Genomic DNA, 22,782 nt, shown 5'->3' with positions numbered 1-22,782 from the left:
AGGAGTATCTCTCGGTTGCACTTCTCCAAAAAAGTTAAAAGGCAAAATCTAGATTACAATAATAAAGGAAGGAAGATATACATTGAACACTAAGATGGTAAGGAATCAAATTACTCAAAATAAAGAGCAAAATTTACAATTTGTTACCATATTTTTGCGTTGAGAATTCCATATATATATATATATATATACACCAAAGCCAAACTTTACAACTTTCTTCCACAAAGGAACAAGAAAAGTAAAAGGGAAAAAATAAGAAGAAAAAAAGGAATGAATTCAAATTCTTTAAAGGTTTTATGGTTTATTTTGCCATTATTATTGTTTGCTGCTTTTGTTGTTATCAATAATCCACAAGGTTACAGTTTTTGGCTATCAATTTCTCATCATCATTATTTAGAGACTCTCAATAATAATTCTTCAACAAAGGTGAGTTTTATTTACAAAAAATATTACTAGTACTTTTTTACTTATATTTATTCTTCACTATGTACATCTTTTTTGTTTAAAGATATTAATTTCCAGTTCAACAACTTTTAATGGTGCAGTTCTTGGTGTGTCACGTAAACTGTAAATTATACAGCTAGTAGAATTTTTTCGATAATCCACCTAGATAGGGTTAAAATGATGTATATTTGTTGTTTAGTTATAGAATTTGTCCGTGACACTTCAATATTCCACAAATATTGTGGTAATAAAAACATTAATCTTTCTCCTTTGCTATGAAATCAACAAATTGATTTTTTTTAAGCTGTTGATCGCTGGTTTTAATTCTTGATCAAGAATTTGATACCATCCATTAATGACCTTGACAAAAAAAAAAGGAACCTTAGCTTAATTAGGACTTGTGATCTTGATATGACTCTTAAATTTAATGAATTTATTTATAATCTTATCGCTAAGAATCCATTGCAATCTTGAATTATATATTCATAATTAAATTAATATTTATTAAAATTTTAGTGATATAATTCATTTATATACCTAAGTTCCATATTTAAAATGCTAGGTTTAGCTGAACATGAGTGTCTTAGTGTGACACACCTGGAGGTTCACGTAAATTTAATAGCTTTTGCCCATATATATCTGTTTTTATATTTGAATACATGGTATTCATATTGCATCCCCCCCCCCCCCTTCCTATTTCATGATGACCATAACCCTTTAAAATTAATCATTATTTGATACGTATGGTATTATCATTGGATTTTAATGACCATGATGATGTTGTATATATATGGTATTGGAATTTAAAATTATGACTTGATTATAAATTTACTAATTGTTATTTATTGCTAACCTTATAGGCAATTAATCAGAAGAATGATGCCCCTATTATTAATGTAAATGTAAATAAGAGTACAACAACACCAAAAAGATACGGCACAATAGAGAAATTGGAAGCAGGACTAGCAAGATCTAGAGCTGCAATATTATTATTAAGACAAAACAAAAGTACTCAAACTCAAGAAGAAGATGAGTATATCCCTCATGGTCCTATGTACTTGAATGCTACTTCCTTCCACAGGTATGTATGTTGTATAATATTATACCATTCACTGCTAATTAATTAGTGCATCGGGTCGTTTGGTTTGAATACAAGTTATGCTGAGATTAGTTATTCTGACACGTATTAATTATTTCTCCTTGTTTATTGACTATTTGGTTTGTTATATAGATATAACATGCATTGTATATATTCTGGGGGAAAATTATTCATGTACAAAAATATCCTCCACTTTATTTAATAGAAAAAGGGTGAGGTATGAAGGATCTCATGGGTATTTTTGTCATTTTCTTTTTTTTAATCGGGATAACTAATTCTGATACTATTATTCCATCCTCTGGCTAGTATAAAATTTGTACAGACTTTGGTGTATACAGAGGCGAAGTCAGAATTTTGACCTTATGGGTTTTTGAATAACGACGATTTCAATTATTAATAACTGGATTCTAAATTTAATATTTGTATACATTTAATAAATTTCTTAATACAATAATACACTATTTGAGCAAAAGTTATTGAGTTCGGTCGAACTACTACTAATGCTTCTAGCTCTGCCCTGGGTATACATACATAACTTGGATCCATTTGTAAAATGTGCAGAAGCTATTTGGAAATGGAAAAAAAATTCAAGGTATATGTGTATAAAGAAGGGGAACCCCCAGTATATCATTTTGGTCCATGCAAACATACATATGCTATTGAAGGTTATTTTATTCAAGCAATGGAAATAAGCAAATTCAGAACAGAAAATCCAAACAAAGCTCATGTATACTTCCTCCCATTAAGTGTTACAATGTTAACTCAATTCATATATGTAGCTGATTCACATGAATGGGGTCTCATGAAAAACACTGCAATGGATTATGTTAATGTCATTTCACGAAAGTATCCATATTGGAATAGAAGTCTTGGTGCTGACCATTTCATGCTTGCTTGTCATGATTGGGTAAACTTTCTTGACCTTCTTATTTTTTTTATATTGTCAGTATATATAAATTAATTAAATGTTGTTTATATAACATATGATTTCTTTCCCCGGAAAAAGGAAGAAATTATACTTTATTACAATCATCATCTCATAGTTAGAGATATGTGGTTTGACTTTCCAAAGTTCAAACAGTGTTACTCCCTCTATTTCATTTAATTTGACTTGACATAAAATTTAATAATAAAATCATACTCTTTCTTTCTTCGTCATCTGATATAGTCAATTGAGAGGAAGCCTTTGTAAAATTATAAATAAAATAGATATCGAAACTTTTTTAATATTATAGTTCCTCCCTTTTAATTTATGTGATATTATTTTCTTATTATAAAAAATAACATATTTTTATATTTAAAAATATTCAGTTATAAACTTTTCATTTTATCCTTAATGAGAAGCTTTAGTCATACAAATGTTATGCCATGTTTAAGATCATAAACTATAAAAATCTTTTTTGGTTAAACTTAACATCGAATCAAACTATATATGTCACATAAATTGAAACGAATGGAGTATTGTATTCACGGTAACTAGTGGCAAAGTCACACGTGTAATATTCTTTGTACAGTATTATCACATTCTTTTATAATGGTCCTCTCTATAGATAGTTGTCGTATGATATTGTACGTTTTATCTCTACGAGGTAGAAATAAGATCTGTGTACATTCAACCCTCTTCATATCCCACCAGTGAAATTATACTATGTATGTTGTTATTAATATATGCCGTTTCATATGACGTTTTTTTTTATGATAGTATCTTATTCTTGATTTAATTTTGTGTTGTTATACAGGGGCCTGAAATTTCCTTTGCTATACCACATTTATACAAAAACTCAATTAGAGCTCTATGCAATGCCAATACCTCAGAAAAATTCAATCCAACAAAGGATGTTTCAATTCCAGAAATCCACCTCCCTTTAGGCACAACCAAAGGCCTACTGGGGGGCCCACCGCCCTCCGACCGCCCCGTTCTCGTGTTCTTTGCCGGAGGTGTTCATGGTCCAATTAGGCCAATTTTATTACAACATTGGGAAAATAGTAAAGATGAAGATGTTCAAGTTCACAAGTACTTACCAAAGGGTGTCTCATATTATGACATGATAAGAAAGAGCAAATATTGTATATGTCCAAGTGGATATGAAGTTGCAAGTCCAAGAATGGTTGAGGGACTTTACATGGGATGTGTACCTGTCCTAATTAAGGATAATTATGTGACCCCTTTTAGTGATGTTCTTGATTGGGACACATTTGCTGTTATAATTCCTGTTAAGGATATTCCTAATCTCAAGAAAATTCTTATGGATATTCCTCAAGATAAGTATTTGGAGATGCAAAAGAGGGGAATTCAAATGAGGAGGCATTTTGAGGTTAATTCACCTCCAAAAAGATACGATGTGTTTCATATGATTCTTCATTCGATTTGGCTTCGAAGACTTAATTTCCGAGTGCACGATGTTGATGATTCTTGAATTGAATATTTTGGTTTGTGAAAGAGGATAGTGTCGATTTTAAGTGTAGATTTAGTTGTTGTTTTTTGAAGGTTGTGTTTTACAATTTTTGATTTTGCTAAATAGATTGATACATATGGTTATACTTCATACTTGCTTATCTCTAACTGGATTTTCTTATCTTTCTTCTTCAAATTACGAGTTGTGCACCATTATGAACTAATAAGACCTATTGTGATTTTGTATTTGATCTAATGTGATATGGTATTGTGTTTATGTAGCGATTGCAATTGACCAATTGACAGTCCCGTTTTTGAATATACCATACTTGTTTCCAGAAAAATCATTATTTTGAGTAACAATAAAATTTGTGAAAAGTGATTGAAGACAAGTAGGTTAAGATCGATCAAGTTCATTTCTGTTAGGACAAAACACCAAGGCACTAGGTCAATACAAGAAAGTTGGCGTTTTTGCATGTTCCCGGGTCACAAGTTTCTCAGAATTGGTTAGCCAAACTTAAAAATCCTCAATGATACTATAACAATATGTCTAACAATGTATGACATATTATTATGGTATTGTTAGACATATTGTTATGGTATCATTGAGTAACAACTAGACATTCAGGGAAAATTGCACAAATACTGAATGATATCATTATATTAATATATATATATATATGTATATGTATCATAAAGGCGAATTGGGCCTAGGCTAGAAAGGGGTATACAGGGTAATTACTTTGGGCCGACATGATATAAAGTGAGTTAATTAAGAATGTGTTATGTGCAGTACTTAGTTTGCTTTTGTAAAAAAATTAGGAATCCCATACTGTATAAGCATAATTTCATTCTATCCCAATTCTTTTTAATTTTACAAAAATTCCTTTAAAAAACCACATTCGGATAAATCCTTGGAGCATGGATACATAACGTCTGATACATAAGTTTAATGAGTCTGTTGAGCTTTAAAAGGAAACAAAACGTAAAAATTATATTCTAGTTGAGCAAATCACGCACACGAATCCAACACAACCCAATACGTAACAGAGGTTGTTTCTTCAAAAAATAGACGTTGATACATGATGAACTTAACAATTTTATTGCGGCATTCTGGAATTTGGGAGAGTGATGTGAGTTATGCCAGATACAAGATCGAAGAAATAGTTGTTAGTCAAACGATTTCGTTCGTGAATCTTAAATCTGCAATTACAGCGGAATTAGATATCGATGAGACGAGGAAAAACATAGAAATTCGATACATAATTGAAGGAAATTCATCTTCAATGATAATTAGAAATGATATGGGAGTAAGACTGTGTTTGAAGGTGGAAAAAAAATGAGCCTGGAATTGCAATATATCCATTCTGCATTGATACAAATGAAAAAAAAATGGTGAAGAGATATATTGCTTTGATCCTTCGTCAGTTGAAATTTTATGTGTCGAAGGTTCAGGAAGAGATATACAAGATCTTGCTTTGATTGAATAAAAAATTAACGATTCATGTTACATTCCCGAATTAGAAATTACGAATTACATAAGTGATTCGAATAGTACAGATGTAAAGGAGAAACAATTGTATAAGGATAAATCAACACTGATCTCTATTATGGCAAAATATAAAATAGAGCACAAATTCAATTTCGAGGTAAAGAGATCTGATGTGAAAAGTTACGTAAGTCGTTAAGTGTTTTGTGTATATGATACAAAACTATCTTTATTGTCTACAAATTATTGTGATACACTTTTTTTTTGTTTACTGTTAATGATACATTATTGTTCAAAAAATACTCATGAAATTATAAATATGTGCATTTTATTGTGATATTAATAGGTGTTAGATAGATAAGAATATGTATGTATCTGATACGTATTAAAATGTCAAAGCTTAATGTGAATTGTAAGTGAATGTATATCAAAAGTAATGGTTTAATTAAATGTATCAGATACGTCTAATAATAATACATTGGATACTGATACATAGTCTTTCAACCGAGATTTGAGTTTGACACCTTGAATACTTATACATGATCTTTTGCTGATACATTTATGTGATACATATGAATAATGTATCTGTCACAAGACATGATACGTAAAGCCAAAATTCTATTTTGGATATGATAAAGTTCATGAGACATTATTGTATATGTGATTGGGTGTTTTTTTTGTGAAATGTTATAGTTGTTGACTAATACATTATCTATTTTTTGAATTGACATGAATCTGATACATGCAACTATGTTTTACTGTGTTATTCTGCTGACTATGGTTGGACTTTGAAGATATCGTGGTGAAAAAATTCAGAGATATTCAAAATCAAATAATTCAATAGTGAACATACATGTTCATTAAGAGATATGATGTTAACAAAGGTTCAAGCAGCAGTGAGGTTTTTAAGTTATGTAACTGTTCCTAAGTTGTTCAATCATAAAAGAATATATACTTCAAATGATATAATTGAAGATCTTAGAGCAATCTATGGGATTGAGATTTCTTACCAACAAGCATGAGAGGCTAAGGAACGTGCACTAGAGATAATAAGGGGTAAACCTGCCGATGGTTATAGAAAGATGCCTATATACATACATATGCTCAATAATGTGTAACCAAATTCATATATAAGGATGCACAAGTCAAAAAAAATTAATTTATATATCTGTTCATATCATTGAGGCCCTTTATGAGGGGTTTAATTTCTGTAGACCTATAGTTGTGGTTGATGGTGCACATCTTAGTGCAACTTAGAAAGGGACCTTTGTATGAAAGCACACTTGATGGTGCGGGTAATTTATTTGTTATTGATATTTTGTTGTATTTATTTTGATACACCTTTCAACTATTAACCAAAAAAAACTAACATTTGGCTGGACTTTTTTTGATTAGGTTGCACATTTCCACTAGTTTATTGAGTTGTCGACACCAAAAATAATTCTTCATTGACCTGGTTCTTTCAACAATTCAAAAATGCATTTGGGGAGAGAAAACAAATATGTGTTTTATCGGATAGAAATGAAAGTATAATGAAGAATTTAAGCATTGTTTTCTCAAATGTTTTTCATTATGCATGCATATGACATCTTTGGAAGAATGTGCGTACAAACTTCAAGAGGAGCAAAAACACACTGAGTGATCTATTCTACTTAATGGTCAAATCATATAAAAAAGAAGATTTTGAAAAATTGATGGCTAAGGTGGAAAAAATTAATTATTGGGTTAAGGAGTACCTTGAAAATGCTGGGTATGAAAAATGGTCAAGAGTTCATGCAACAATAAACAGATGAAGAATGATGATTTCTAACATCGCCAAATGTATCAATGGATGCCTTGTCAAGGTACGACAGCTAACTATATTAGAATTATTTGAGGAGGCTACAATTCTATTTGGTTCTTGGCACTGCAAAAACAAAGATATTTCCTCGTATACAAAGGAAACATTAGGGAGAAGATTTGAAGAGATTTTGATTCTAAATGTGTCTAAAAGTTCAAGAATGAAGGTATGTATCTTGGCCTCAAAAGGTTATGTATCACCAATGAGGTGATGTATCAGTGTCTTTTTTAGATTTTATTAATTTAGATCATGTAATATGTCTCAAACTTTCTTAATCTTTGCAGGTTGTTCCATTATCTGAGTTTATGTTTCAGTTTATGAATCTGAAAGAAGATACATTGTATGCCTTGAGCGAAAAATATGTAATTGTGGAAGATTTCACCTAGACGAGATACCTTGTGCACGTGCAATTGTTGTTTTAAAAAGCAAAAAATGTTACAGATATGCATTCATATTGCTCTGATTACTACAAACCAGATGCATTAGCCAAAACTTATGAGATTCCAATGGTTCCAATTCCTGATAAAGAAGATTGATCGATTTCAGAGTATGTTTCAAATGAATTAGTTTTGCCACCTAGATTCAAAAGGATGCTTGGACGACCAAGGAAGAAAAGAAAAAATCCAGATGAAAAGCTAACATCAAACACAAATTGTTGTGAACGTTGTGGGCAAGAAGGTCATAACCGACGAACTTGCACTTTTGTTGATCTTTCAATATATATTTATGTTGAATTTGAATAAATGTCATTTAATCATTTGGAATAACAATGTATCTTGTTTTTTTGAATTATTGAGAAATTCAATATAGATTTGTCATTTGATTGCGTAACTGGTTCTTTTTTAACACTAGACTGCTTTTTTAACATATGAATACTCTATGTATCACAAAAATAATTGAATATTAATAACTAATACATGCAAGGTTGATATTTATTTTCATTGTAATTTACTTGATACTCAAGTAGTAAAAGTTATTAAATATCAAAATAAATAGATTAAGTAAGATATTTAAGCTCGCACATGTCACTGATACATCATTGTTGTGAATCTAATACAAGAGACAAAGTTATATAATCATTTAACAGATATATTAAAATGATAAATTCAAAATATGTATATGATACAGAACGAATGTGTCAGATATAAATCTGATATTGATTTATGCTTATTTGGTACAAAGCACTAGGTTTTTTTTATTAAAATGTATCAGATACGTCAAAGATTGATACTTAAAATATTGATACATGAACTTTCAACTTATATTTGAGTTTGATATATTGATTATTGATACATGACCATTCGATTGATATTTAGGATTGATAAATTGAAGACTGTTGTATAAGCTTTCAACTGTTACCTGTAAATGATATATCAGAATGATGTATCTTTCATAAAAGATGATACGTAAATATTGTTATGTATCATGAACAAAATTGATATTAATTTAGACTTATTAGATACAATGCACCACAGATTCAAAGTGTTTATGATCTAAATTTTTAGATTGATATACTGAAGACATGTACATAGAATTGATATATAAGAGAAATGTAACTGATACAAAGGCTTATGTTTTGAACAACAAAAAATTATATTCAACAACACCTGCTAAATAGTTGCACAACAAACTATTAACATAGTATTTTTCAAAAAAACCCTTACAAATAGTACATAATCAAAAAAATATTTACTGTTGGTGTCAAAATAAAAGTCTGCATTCTACTACTATCAATTTTAAAAAAACTACTCGACATCCACTAGTTCTCCTTGAACAGGAGAGATAAAATCTCTCTTAGATTTTTTGGATCGTCATTTTCACTAACATAATCATTCTTGGCCTTCTGACAACCATAATTTCAAATAGCGAGGTGTATCTTGAACGAAAGTATTCGGCATGTAGTGCAGTAGTTGGAATAGAAATTCATCACTAAGATATTCAGTAAAAACAGCCGCGAACACACCACAATCCCTGCAAACAAAGAATTAACCAACTTTAAAAAAAGAAAAATAACCTTTTAATGAATTAAATATGCATAATTGTTAATACTCACAAGCTATCGCTTCCTTGTTGCGCAATGCCTTCAACATATTTAATTTCAAAAGGGTAATGTGCTTCAAGCATGTTACCGTTTGATTTGTCTTTGTATGAATCAAGTGATGACCAATCAGTACGTTCATTCTTCTCAAAAAATCACTTCTTGAAGGTATGTAGGTAGCATTACTGCTATCTTTTGAATCTCTGAAAAAGGGTTTTACCTCTTGTTTCAGAGGATTATCAGCCTCTGTTTCAACACAACTACTGTCAGAACCGAATAAAAATCTCTATCATAGTTTACCGGAATATATATCTCATCTACCAAATGCCATGGCAAATCGACGGAAATTGAGAAACCTCTTATTATGTTCTTCACAGACCTCTCGTGATGAGCTACAACAGAGGCCCGTGCCATGTCTTCTTGGATAGAAAAATTAGGTGGATTGTAAAAGTATCATGTGTGTGCAGATTCGATGTAAACTTTGAAGGTACAGTTTGTTGTTGTGTATCGATACTGATTGATCAACTGCATCTTGGACTTCTTCCAAAGATAGTAAAATATTACATCGATGTGCTGCACATTTTAAGAAAATATTAGTTATACAAACTAATACATAGTAAACAGAATAGAAATATATGTATTAAATGTATCTAATCCATAGTACTTATGTTTCAAACAGTGTGTCTGAAATATATCAGACAATGTCTTGTACTATATCAAGAAATAATTACCTCATCATTTCAGCATTTGTTCGACTATGAAATGAGGTAGAACCTGTTCTTAAATTGAGAAAATGCCACTACAAAGTCTATTTTTTCAAATTTGAATGAAGAGCACTTACTTTATAGTGTTCCTCCTTTGATTTATTGAATGAAAACATATATTAAAATGAGAGTACATTTATAATAAACAACTTGTAGTGATATAAGTTATAAATATCATACTTACTTGTTGGCATGCGATTTTAATAGTCCCTTATCTATCCATTAGGAGTAGTCAGTGATAAGATTGATTGGGGGACTATAACATATGCCAAAATCTTCAAAGGGGTATTTTGATACCTATCTGTCGATATTTTTTTCTTACCCTTTTCACTCGATCAAAAGTTTATTAGGTACATTGATTGTAACATCTTAGAAGGCATCCTATTTCATGGAAGATGTGTCTTCGCATCATCTGGCAAAACAACGGGTTTGGATGAAAGAGTGATAGGCAGCTGGCTATCACTTAGTAGACATTCAGCCTGAGCTACTTGTTCATGACTAATGACAGTCAATGGCTTGACCGGTAATGAAAGTCCATATATTAGAGCATCTACCACCTCTAGAGTTTCAGACGATATCGAGGTTGAAGTTGTGGAATCTTATTTTTTAAGAATGATAAAAATATTATGACTTTAGTATAATCACCTGTACTAAATTTAATGAATCAGATACAAGTGTGGAATATTACTGATACACCAGAGTTGATTTTGTCTTTATCAATCTGTTCAACATGTTCTTCAACTTGATCAGTATTATCAACAACCGCTTTTGCATCTTTCATGGCATAATTTGGTTCTTCTGATGCATTATCCTAAATTAAATATATCATGTCAATAATAAACTTATTAATTTTGAATATATCATAAGAATTGATCTAATACATTACTTTTAATGTATCAGAAGCAACATGCACTTCAAAATATTTTGCAGTAGTTGATTTCATGTGATGTGTTGATACATCCTCCAATTGTTGTGAAATATTGAATAGTTCTGCTTCCTACAAATATAATAATAACAATTACTTAAGAAAATAACTATTGAAATGAAAAAAAAAAGAATCTAATACATGATCATGAAATGTATCAAGAGTTACAGATCATTATAGATGTATCAGATACAAGAGCTATGTAGCATCAGATTGATCATAAAATTAGTTCTGATACATTACCTTTAATGTATCAGTAGCAACCTACTCTCCATGAGATTCTGCAGCATCTGATTTCATGTGATGTTCTGATACATTATTCAATTCTTGTATCGTCTTGGATGATTTTACTTTCTACAAATATAATAACAAGTACTTATGAAAATGATTATTAAAATAAAAATTAATGATCTAATATATGACCATGAAAATGTATCAAGATATATAGATCATCACAAATATATCAGGTACAAGAGTTATGTAGCATCGAATTGGTCATAAAATTGGTTCTGATACATTATCTTTAATGTATTAGTAGCAACCTGTTGTTCAAGTGATTCTGAAGCATCTAATACCTTGTGATGTACTGATACATCCGCTATTTCTTGTATCGTCTTGGATGGTTCTGCTTTCTACAATTATAATAACAATTACTTATGAGAATAATAATTAAAATGAAAAGTAATGATCTAATATATGAACATGAAATGTATCAAGTAGTTTAAAAGCATATCAAAATAGAAAAAACAGAATTATCAAGAACTACATGATGTATCTACCTGAATATCTTCATGGCCATGAGATTGGTCATGGGCTATGGGGTAATTATATTTATTTGGATCATTGTGTTCCTCCAATACAATAGGTGCTTGTTGTTCTTCAACCACATGGAATGATTGAACAAAATCATCTTTTTGAATTAAAGATGATGTGTCAGTCATGTGACGAACTATATTGTCAATGGCTTTTAAGAGATTGGTATGATTTGAATCGATTTTATTCTCTAGTCGCTTGAACTTCTGGTCAACTTAAATACAATAATATAAAAAATCAGAATATATCAACTTATTAAAAGTATATTGATTAACTTAAGTCTTATACTAATAACTTATGTATTTCTTTAGAGACTTCTTTAAGGCTTTGAATATCACTCGAGCAATTTGGTCCGATTGATCGGAAGATTCACCTCTTACTGGAATGAATTTTTTACCATGGACAATCTTTGCCACTGATTTTGAAGTAGTGAAAACATGTTTTATTTTATGGTTTTGGTGGAATGATATCTTTATCTTTGTTAGCCGTTTCTACTGGAATGAATTTTTTTACCATGGGCAGTCTTCATTCTTTTGGGAGGAGGTGAAGAAGATGTATCAACAATAAGACCGAATCTTCTTAATAAATCTTCGGGTGGTTTAGTTGAAAATTCTTCAAAGTCGAGGAGTTCTTGAGGTTCCGTTCGTTTGGCCTTGACAGCTGATGTAGTAGCTTCAGTAGAAAGTTCACTACCAAGGATGTCTTTTGGCTAGCTTTTGACTTATGGGGCACTTAGGCTTAAAAACGCTCATCAAACAAGTGCGCCAAAAAAAGTGGGAGGTGGTCTCGTATTCTCAATAGGAGCACGAAGTGATGCCAATTCATCTTGTGTTGGGACAAGATTGGAGCATGTATACTGAAAAAAAAGCATAAAAAACAACTAAGGATCAGTATGTATCATGATATCATTACAGAGATCTAATATATACAAAAATCTAATATATCAGATTCAATATTATTGAATATATGTATCGTGAGTTCATGACAGATACCTAATGTATCAGATTCAAGAATAATGAATGTATCATAAATGTTATATATATTGAATCAGTGAAAAATTGAAAATTAAATAATCTGAAACTACAGTTAATTAGCATCAGATGATATATACATTTGATATAAATATGAATAAAATTTTATTAAATATATACCTCACTGAAAATGATAGACATAAAGGTCTCATATTTGGTCTTGACCGCAACAAGACGTCAATTAAGAATTCTAGGGATATTACCCATTCTTATAGTAATTTCAAAAGGGACTTGAGATGCACATTCGTAAATCCATGCATTGAGAGCGTATGACATGCCGCCCAAACGATACATTTGTTTGGCAGTAGTAAACTCCTTTCTCATGCCTTTCATCAATTTAAAAAATATTATTTTACCTCATGGGAACTCCTCATATCTGCTATCCTCTACCATCGAATTGCCTTGTTGAAAAAAGATTAAAGTGTGGATGAAGTAGAGAATGACCATCTGAACAGCGTCTTCATTGGTTTCCCATTCTTCCATCAGAAAATACTGAACGAAACATCCTTTGTTTGTCTCATTTTTTGCACCAGGGAAATATCTAGACAACAATTTTCGTAGGGGTACATTCGGGTACTGAAATTCATTGATATTATTGGTACATCGCAAATCGATAATAATAGCAAATTCCTTGATTGAGAAGTAAGAGACATTTGATAATTTGATCTTGAAAATTATACTGTGACATATCTAGGTGGTGACCAAAGATGGTTTGCCTAAACAATCGGATACCTTCTTCACCTATTGATGATTTGAAATCATCAATAAAATTAGTGGTATAATCTCAAAGAGTGGAAAGAGATCTTTTTGATGACGTACTTCAGTCCGTGCATTGACAAAATAAATGAATAAATACAACTTGTACTTGATACATTGTATATCTGACTTTATGAAAATATAACATATCATGATACATTAGAAAAGATGATACAAAGTGACTTTATGTATCAGGTACATGACTAATCAATATACATGTAAAGCTTATGTATATTGATATGAGACACTTTATTTTTCCCTTATGTATCAAAAACAATAGCGAAGGCAGAAATTAATGTATCATAAATAACGCAAAATTAGAAAAATCTTATGTATCATGATTAGTACATGATGTATCATAAAAATTATAAAAAGCAGTAGACCTTTGTATTAGAAACATAATAATAAAAAGCATATCAGAACCTTATGTATCGGCATACGAACTTTAAGAAAGATACATTGAAATGTATTAAAAAAATCAAAATTTAAAAAATAAAATAACAGAATACACATTAGATGAACTCATACCTTTGGGAGATTAGAGTTTGTTGTAACACCTTAAATCTTTTCCTTTGCTTCTGTGGGTGCTTGTTAAACTGGATATTTCGACTTCAATTTCGCACGAAATTTATCTATAACTACGGGATCGTTACGATGTTTAGATCTAATCTCGTGGTAACCTTCCTAAGATGAATCAGAACCCGATAAAATAAGAATTTCTTGATTTTAATTCAACTGTGTGAGACCAACACTAAAAGATAGAGCAGAATTCATATGTTGATCAGTGAACAAAAGAGTAAAAACAATAAAAATTACTATAGAAATAACTGGAAGATAGAAGGAGGTGAAATTGAAGTGGGATGACAAGAAATGAAGAAATTGAATTACCTTAATTAGAAGCTTGAAATTCAGTAAAACTTGGACTGAAAATTCAAAAAAAAAAAACACAAAAGTTGTGGCTTGAAAATAGGTGTGAATTTAGGATAGTTGGGAGAACTGAAAAGGATGTATCGATGAGTTGGAGAGAGAGTTAAAAAAAAGTAATTTTTGAGATTTTTACAAATGATAGAGAATAATAGTAAATATAGTAATATAAATTATAAGGTGTGTTGATAGATAATTTTTCCTTTGCTTTTTGTGTCCAATAAATGTACTTTTCCCAATACTTTTACAATCCTAAGCCCATCCAACCTAATGCTTCGCCTTTGTAATAATCTGGTTTGAAGATTATTGGACTGACCCAATACATGGTGAAGCCTTTAGACTTATGACTCCTTGGGCTTACGATATATTTGCTGTTATTTTGGGCCCAATATTTCATCCAGTTTCCACTATAAGGGTTTTCTTCACTAGGTTTTTTTTTCTCTCTCCATTTTTGGAACATCCCTACAGAGAAAGCTCGCAGCTGTATCAGCAATGGTGCTCAAGTAAATCCTCTGCATTTGTCCTTGTTGTTTTATACGTTTATGCATATATTAGATGCTCCTAATTTTTTTAATTTTTAATTGTTTTTTTTTTGCATTTTGTTCTCGTAAATTCCGTGCATTCAGAGATTCATCGTAGTTAGATCATTTGTAAGTTTGTTTTCATTATCAATTTATCATACATAAATTCAAATCTATGGCGCTTTTGTGTTTTTCGTTTTCTATATAAGTACCTGTTTTGTATCCATTTCGTTCGTTTGCTAATCGGAATATTAGTTCTAGGGAGGGTAGTAGATAAAATTCTTCATTTGTTGACATATTTTTTGCTTGCTAACTTGTATTCCATAATGAAATGTGAATCTGTAGTGTAATTTCACTTTTTAAATGGAAAATTCTCAGTAGCTGCTTCATAGTTGCATTTGATGGTTTTGAATGTTGCTTTCAGAGCGTTCATTTTTGCAAAGCTAGTTCTTAAGAGATTTGGAAAACTAATATTCAATATCATAGGAAAAAACCTAATTGCATTTAGCACAAGTCATATAAACAAGGTTGAAGTCTTGCAGAAACTGAAAAAAAAAGAGAGAAAGAAATTGCAAACTGAGTTTTTTTAAAAATTTCGAACAGACTGAAGTATGTAAGGTCCCTGCTCATGACGGAGGAATTATTATAGTTGTTATGTCGCTTAAAACTTTCTAGCTTCCTTTAGTTTGGATTTTTCTCCTTGTATTACACAAAATTTTAGTATAAGTGATTAAATCAAGGGTTTTATTCTTATTCTGATTTCAGGACGGAACTCTGTCGTTTTAGTGGCGCCAAGATATATCCTGGAAGGGGCATCAGATTTATTCGTGCAGATTCTCAGGTAATTTTCAGAGAGAACTTACAATCTCCTTCCTTATGATTGTGACTTAGTGGAATGTGTTACTGTCATGTTTTCTTATCCATTTCTCACTTTTATTTTTGTCTTAGGTGTTTCTATTTGTCAACTCAAAATGCAAACACTACTTCCATAATCGCCTGAAGCCTTCAAAACTTACATGGACAGCTATGTATAGGAAGCAACACAAGAAGGTTAGTCTCAATAAAAGCTTCATTGATCAAAATATTCAAGCTTTATTTTTCTTTAAAATCTGCCACAAAAATTGCAAAGTTGAAGGATAGATATATTCGTCCTGCATTGAGATCATAATTAGTCTGTATGGCAATTTTCTGTTTCTTCAGCTCTTGCCAAATTTGTATTGTGGCAGAGTCCTCTTCACCCTTGCCATCGTTTGGATAACTGTATGTATATTCTTATGTCTAGTAAAATTTTCCATTTTTGTATGGTGACTCTAGGATATTGCACAAGAAGCTGCTAAGAAGAGACGACGCACAACAAAGAAGCCTTACTCCAGGTCCATTGTGGGTGCAACCTTGGAGGTTATCCAGAAGAAGAGAACTGAAAGGCCAGAAGTTCGAGATGCTGCTAGGGAGGCTGCTCTCCGGTTAGTTACTACCATTTCCTGCATGCCCGTCCCTTAATTTTAGCCAGTCCGTTGTATCAAGTTTTGTCAGATATTACATGCAAAACACTTACTACCTAATATGGTTGGGAAACAGACTTAGGAGAATATGGGGAAAATGAAATAGTTGTAAACTGAATTTTTTTGACATACAGTTTTTCTTTATTAAATGGAGGTGAATTGATTTTCATTTTTTTTAATCGTTTTGTGCAGTGAAATCAAGGAAAGGATCAAGAAGACAAAGGATGAGAAGAAGGCCAAGAAGGCAGAGGTGCAGGCCAAGTCACAAAAAGCTGGAGGTAAGGGTAACGTCTCTAAGGGTGCATCGAAAGGACCTAAGCTTGGTGGTGGTGGTGGAAAGCGTTAAGTGACATTTTGTTTTTTAACTTGTAAGTCAGTTGAGAGTTTTTTTTTCACGGCACTGTAAGTGGCATCGTTTACCAGTCGTATTGTAGTCAAAACAGCAGACAGCAATTTCTCTAAACAAATGGTTTTGCATTTAAATGTTGCTATGGATTCGTTGATGGACTGCAGTTAAATGCAGTTTTTCTCACTCTCTTAACAATATATTTTTCGTATTTTGTTTTATTTCAAATTTGTTAGTACTTTGACCGATCTTCCCTTTTTTCGTACTTTGTGTCTTTTTAACTGGCAGTTAAGCGCTTCTGTTGACATGTATATGGTACTCTAGGTGTACATTGTGTCCTTTTCCTAATTGCTTCCCCATTATGTTTTTAATTTTTGTTGAATACTGTATTCTTTTGTTGCCCCTAAGGCTATGTCAAGACTTGCAAAAGATGATTTCTTTCTCATTTATGTACTTGTGTATTGTGCTGGTGGCAACTGATGTGTCAATAATGAGCTTGTCAAGGGGTAAGTGACTCTTCAAAAGTAGTCTTTTGTATTGGGTTAAGAGAATTGACATATATATAAGACATTTCTTTAAGTGTTTGTCGAATTGATATTGAAATTTTGATCATAGCGATAACACTAGTCTTATTTAACCTTCATGAACCATGTCATTGTAACCCTACTTGTGCTCCATCAACCAGTAATTCCCTCCCTTACATCTGCAACACACACCACATTTTCCCCGTTAGGGGCAGGTCCCTAACCTCGCCACTGTCGTCATTACTTCCTCCGTCTCAATTTATGTGAATAAATTTATGTGAATAAATTTGATTGGACATGGAGATTCAATTGAAGGGGTGAGTATTATCTAGTGAAATATAACATAGGGAGAAAGGTATTTTTAAAGATGGAAGACCCCCATTACCATTTTCAACAGCATATATAAAATGCATCAAGAAAGATTGAGTTTTAAAATAAAAAGGCATAGCAGCTAAGCTAGCTTGGAGCGATTCTACATAATTTATAGGCTCCAAACTCTGGAAAGTAAGCCATCATACAAGTGCAGTAAAGACATCAACATTGTACCATTTGTGCGCACATGAAATAGTAATAATAATAATAATAACAACAACAACTCGATGTTTCTTCTCGTGACAGTAAAATGAAGTATACTATCCTGATCTTCGGCAGAAGATATACTATGCAGCAAAACTGGATCAAATACAAAGCATTAACATTTACATTAATAGGAGGGACAGACATACCTAAGGCAAAAAAATACAGTGACATCCTCCATGGTACCAAATTTTTAGGTAGTATAAGCTGTGTAACGGAACCTAATTTAATACTTTCTTCAAGTGTTGGTAAAACTATTAAAACATATCATTTACGGAAACTCCCTGTTCTTCTCCTCCTGAGATTACTGGGGATAATTGATACAGAATCCAAACACAAGCCACCTTTGGAATGTGTGCAGTCAATCTGTTTCATCGAGAATCTAACTTCAGTTACAGGATCTGACCTACTGACAATAAATTCACCCACCTTGTACTCAATCCAGCATCCACGCTTAATATTCCCTTTTGCATCATTTTGTTCGATGTCATGGAGGTGGCACTCACTAACTGCACACTGTCCATCAGAAGTGGACAGTTCATAGCGTACTGGCCCCAAATCCCATCCATGTGTGTGCTCAAAGTTGGAAACACGTCGGCCTAGTCTCTTAAGGAATTTCCCAATGTGGATCCTGAATGTTAGTGTGTATATATCCGGAGGAAACGGAAACTTCACTGTACCACTTACTTCAAACCACCAGACTTGCTGGCAATACGCCACAACCTGGAACCTGCAGGAAACTAACAGCTGAATATTAGGGTGCGGAAGTTTATGATATCTCATTGTGTCTACCAACAGCTAAATGTTTACAAGTGGTCAGAAATAACAAAGACATCCAACAATCAGAATGTAAACAACAAACGAAAGAAAAAAAAATACACTCCACTACTTTCATGTATTTCCAATGGTTAAGAAGAGGAGAAAACGAGCGAAGTACTAGCAGAACAAAAACTTCTATGCCACCCTACCTCTTCTTTTGAGAAAAGAGTGATTTATACTTTCAAAGGATTCACCGTACTAGTTCATGAGCCATCAGATATTTCAAGTCAAGATTAGTAAGGGGAAAAAGGTTCAAACTATCCATATTATGAGCATCACTATTAGCTACTAAATTAGCATGTGAATTGTGATGCTAGCTACGTCCAAACATCCTCCTATGTAATCTTTTGATACTTCTCATGCTTTGTGGAATTTAAAAGAACTACACCTATTTGTCTCAAAGAACAAAGTGAATAGCGAGTCAGTCATATTTAAATTATTCATTGATAGGTATGCATATCTCAAAAATCTCAGTGAGAAATTTGGATGAGATATACCTTTCTTTTTTTACAAATTCAAAGTAAATTGTACACTTTTAACAAAAAAATGAGGATAAGCATGATTTTCAACTTTTGTATTCAATTTCTTTTCAGTACAAGATAAGTAAAATCATAAGTAAAGCTTGATTTTAGGTAGCAAGGGAGTAAGTTGAATCCTTCTTTTTAACAATATGGCATCATAAAAAATTATTGACGTGCGGTTTCGGTTTTATACTCTTCACAAATAATGAAGGGGAGCCTTGGAGTAACTGGTAAAGTTGTTGCCATGTGACCAGGAGGTCACGGGTTCAAGCCTTGGAAACAGCCTTTGGCAGAAATGCAAGGCAAGACTGCGTACAATAGACCCTTGTGGTCGGGCCTATCCCTGGACCCTGCGCATAACGGGAGCTTAGTGCACCAGGCTGCGCCTTTACTCTTCACAAATAAGCTTATTGATTAAAAGACTAAGTTGATGGAAAGAAGAATTTACCCATATCCAATTAGCTCAAACCAATCAAAATTAGCAAAAACTGAGAAGAAAATTTGTACTTTTGGACAAACAAAAACTGTCACAAACAGGAGGTCGCAGAATTCAAAAGTTCAACTGAGTTGCTTCACACACAGTTTTACAAAAACAACCATAAGGTATGGAGATGAGGGGCAGGGAGTAATTGTGTTTCACTGTTAAGTTCTATTTTGAGAAGTTTTTGTGTAGGGAACAGTCAACTTCTCCGTATCTCCCGGTATGGATTCCTAGAGTTATAAGAAAGGTGTGTTTTTTCAATTGGCTAGCTGTGAGGGGATGATTTTGACAGATAAGAATTTGAGGAAGAGGAAGATCACATATATTAGTTGGTGCTTTATGCGTAAGAGCCCCGGTGAAGACATGAACCACCTCCTTTTACACTGCCGGATACATCTCGTTTGTGGTGTGATGTATTGAGATGGTTTGGTCTTTAGTGGGTGATTCCACGGATGGTTAAAGAAGCAATATTTAGTTATACCCTGAGAAGATAGAAGAGAAGACGCTGACCATGAGATATGGCTCCGCTAGCACTTATGTGGATAATACTAAAAATAATCATATTAGTTGCTTTTACTGACCATAATTTTCTCAACAAAAATTGGTTGCTTTTACTGACCAATATCTCCAATATTGATTTCATTGGGGCCTTCCTCTTTAGTGATTCAAAAGCCAAATCCCTAAAGACAATTCACCACCATCAGAGCAGGACACCAACAAGGTGTAAGAGAACTTAATGGTGTATTTATTTTTAGACAGGCAACCATGGTTTCCAAGCGGGCTACCTCCTATGAATGATCTATGCTTTTCTCCCAAGAACCTGATCAGCAAGGCTGTTGCGGTGGTTCTTTTTCTTTTTCGTTTTTTGCCAGATATTCTTTTTTGCTCTACATAATGTCTTTCTCTTCTTATTCTCCTGGTAACCTCTCCCCACCCCCACCCCCACCCCCCTCAAAAGCCTCTTTTCATCAACGTCCATCAGTACTCTCTGACTAAACTTCCTATCTGATTTCGTCTCAAGGTCAACAAATAAACATCATTTTACCATGATAGCAAATTTTATCCCGTGATGCACAAAGAAATTCAGTTTCAAGCAGCGGACTCAATGGGGAAAAGATTATGTATCAATAGCATTACAAAGAATATCTAACCAGTTCATGAATCTAATATAATCTCCACAGTGTGAAGAACTAAGCTTATAAATGATATTGTAGGATATGATTTGAACAAATAACAGATTAATCTAACCTTGATTCATCCGTTGCAAACCAGTTCCAATGTCTCCTGTCTTCACTACTTGTTATCGACATTGCTTTTGAAGAGATTGACATGCAAATCCTTCCACTTATTCTGTCCAACCATACTTCCTGTTATTTCTCCCATGAAATATATATTAGTAAAAATAAATAGAAACACTATAAATGGTGCTAAAAATTAGTAAGTCATAAACATAAGAAAACACAATGAAATTCAACTGTGCCAAACCGCCACCCCCAGACCCCGTTTAACGAATTAACAGGGCCCTTTCCTCCCTTTGATTCCTTGGTGACTCGAAGTCTCTAACTCATGGTTGGAGGTAGAGGGTACTTCTAACTGTGCTATCCTTCCCTCATCAAAGCTCGACATCTCTTACACTCCCTTTTCCCCAGTTAAACAACGCAGATCAAAGGCAGTAGACAAAGGAGTGTGTCCATACCATCAAGAGCCTACTTTAGCATTGTTAACTCAAATTTCATAATTCATTCCACTAAAAGCAATCCAAAATATTTGAAAAAAATACAAGTCTAAACATATTCTCAGAGATTTTCCAGCACTATGCCGTGACCAAAATCACATATAACCCACAATCAATTTCAACCCAGAAATGTCCAACATCAATTTTGACCCAAAACTCAATTTTCAGCTACCATTTAGCATCAAAATAAGGAATATTCGCATAACTTCTCCATATGGCAAATGAAAGATCATTCGAATCCCAGCTGAGCCAATGAAGCTCATTGAGGTGCGAGCAGAAGGTTATATAAAAAAAACGCAAAAATGGGGATCATAGAGAAATTTGCATAATTTTTTTTTGAGAAATTCGGATACCTTATTGTCATGGTCAAACGACACAGGGCGAGAGAGAAGGGCAAATATACTCTTCTTCGAAAGACCTTCGTGTCTCCAAGGAGGCAAAAGGTCGAGCACGTGGTGGTAATTAGAAGGAAGTTTGGATTCCCACACAGCGTCAGAAGAAGCAGCGCCGCGGAATGCCCGGTTCAGCCGAGCGAGATTACAAATTTCCGGCGGCGTAAGGTACATGAAGACGCAGGCTACGCAACTTTCCGGTATGTCGCCTAGCCCCGTTCTTCCGTTTGCCGTACCATTCTCCGCCGTGTTGGACAATGATGCCCCCATGCAATTACCTGTTTATGTATCGGAAAACAGGGCGATTTCGGGTCAAATCATGGTTTTGTCGCGGCGGTGCACGGCGGCAGTGGGGCGGTGATTTATAATCGACGGAGGCGAAAGGATTTTTCTAACGATTTGCTTTTCTTACGTTATTCTCCATTTTCGAAGTTAAGCTTTTTTAATTTGATTCTTTTACGAATTTATACTCATTCATGTCAAAAGTGATTTATACGGATGAATTTTCCTTCCTTCGTTATTAGATAGTTAGAATATTTCCAATGGAGTTATGCTTTTACGACATATCAAGGCTAATGCATATAAAAAAAATGAATATTTTAAAGTATTAACTTATTTAGGTAAAGATACTTGGGAATATGCCAAAAAAAGTTCAAAAAATTGAGTAAAAGTATTTAATAGAAATCATTTATCATATATTAAGGTGTTTAAATGGAACAAACTATAATTCAAATATTTAAATATAATTTTCTTACAAGTTAAGAAGATATATTAATGCTTTATTTATTTTTATTAAAATTAAGACGTATGAATTTGAATGTACATTTAAATATTAAAATCTAGAGGT

The 22,782-nt window shown here is 32.7% G+C and overlaps 3 protein-coding genes across 4 annotated transcripts; 2 read left to right on the top strand and 1 right to left on the bottom strand.

Moving 5' to 3' along the window:
• The first annotated feature begins 2 nt into the window (after positions 1–2).
• On the top strand, positions 3–4,184 carry LOC129876686 (probable glycosyltransferase At5g03795). 2 transcript variants are annotated; one of them, XM_055952173.1, is made up of 4 exons: positions 3–97; positions 1,305–1,525; positions 2,105–2,450; positions 3,283–4,184. In XM_055952173.1, exons 1-4 carry the CDS (start codon positions 95–97, stop codon positions 3,958–3,960), a joined length of 1,248 nt encoding a protein of 415 aa, XP_055808148.1. In that variant the 5' UTR covers positions 3–94; the 3' UTR covers positions 3,961–4,184. The 2 variants fall into 2 exon arrangements, with proteins under 2 accessions (XP_055808148.1, XP_055808147.1); XM_055952172.1 differs by lacking the exon at positions 3–97 and adding an exon at positions 106–426.
• A 10,727-nt stretch (positions 4,185–14,911) lies between these two features.
• LOC129877672 (60S ribosomal protein L24-like) lies at positions 14,912–17,116 on the top strand. Its single transcript, XM_055953197.1, has 5 exons — positions 14,912–15,021; positions 15,805–15,880; positions 15,988–16,089; positions 16,354–16,502; positions 16,734–17,116. Exons 1-5 carry the CDS (start codon positions 15,011–15,013, stop codon positions 16,885–16,887), a joined length of 492 nt encoding a protein of 163 aa, XP_055809172.1. The 5' UTR covers positions 14,912–15,010; the 3' UTR covers positions 16,888–17,116.
• A 739-nt stretch (positions 17,117–17,855) lies between these two features.
• On the bottom strand, positions 17,856–22,450 carry LOC129877374 (F-box protein PP2-A15-like). The gene is made up of 3 exons (XM_055952870.1): positions 21,897–22,450; positions 21,057–21,175; positions 17,856–18,717 (listed from the first exon to the last, which is right to left on the bottom strand). The coding sequence occupies exons 1-3, from the start codon at positions 22,203–22,205 to the stop codon at positions 18,255–18,257; spliced, it is 891 nt and encodes a 296-aa protein (XP_055808845.1). The 5' UTR covers positions 22,206–22,450; the 3' UTR covers positions 17,856–18,254.
• Positions 22,451–22,782: the final 332 nt, after the last annotated feature.

Source organism: Solanum dulcamara, chromosome 12 (genome assembly GCF_947179165.1).
Source record: "Solanum dulcamara chromosome 12, daSolDulc1.2, whole genome shotgun sequence".
NCBI classification, from domain to species: Eukaryota; Viridiplantae; Streptophyta; class Magnoliopsida; order Solanales; family Solanaceae; genus Solanum; species Solanum dulcamara.
This window is presented reverse-complemented; position numbering and strand designations above follow the sequence as displayed.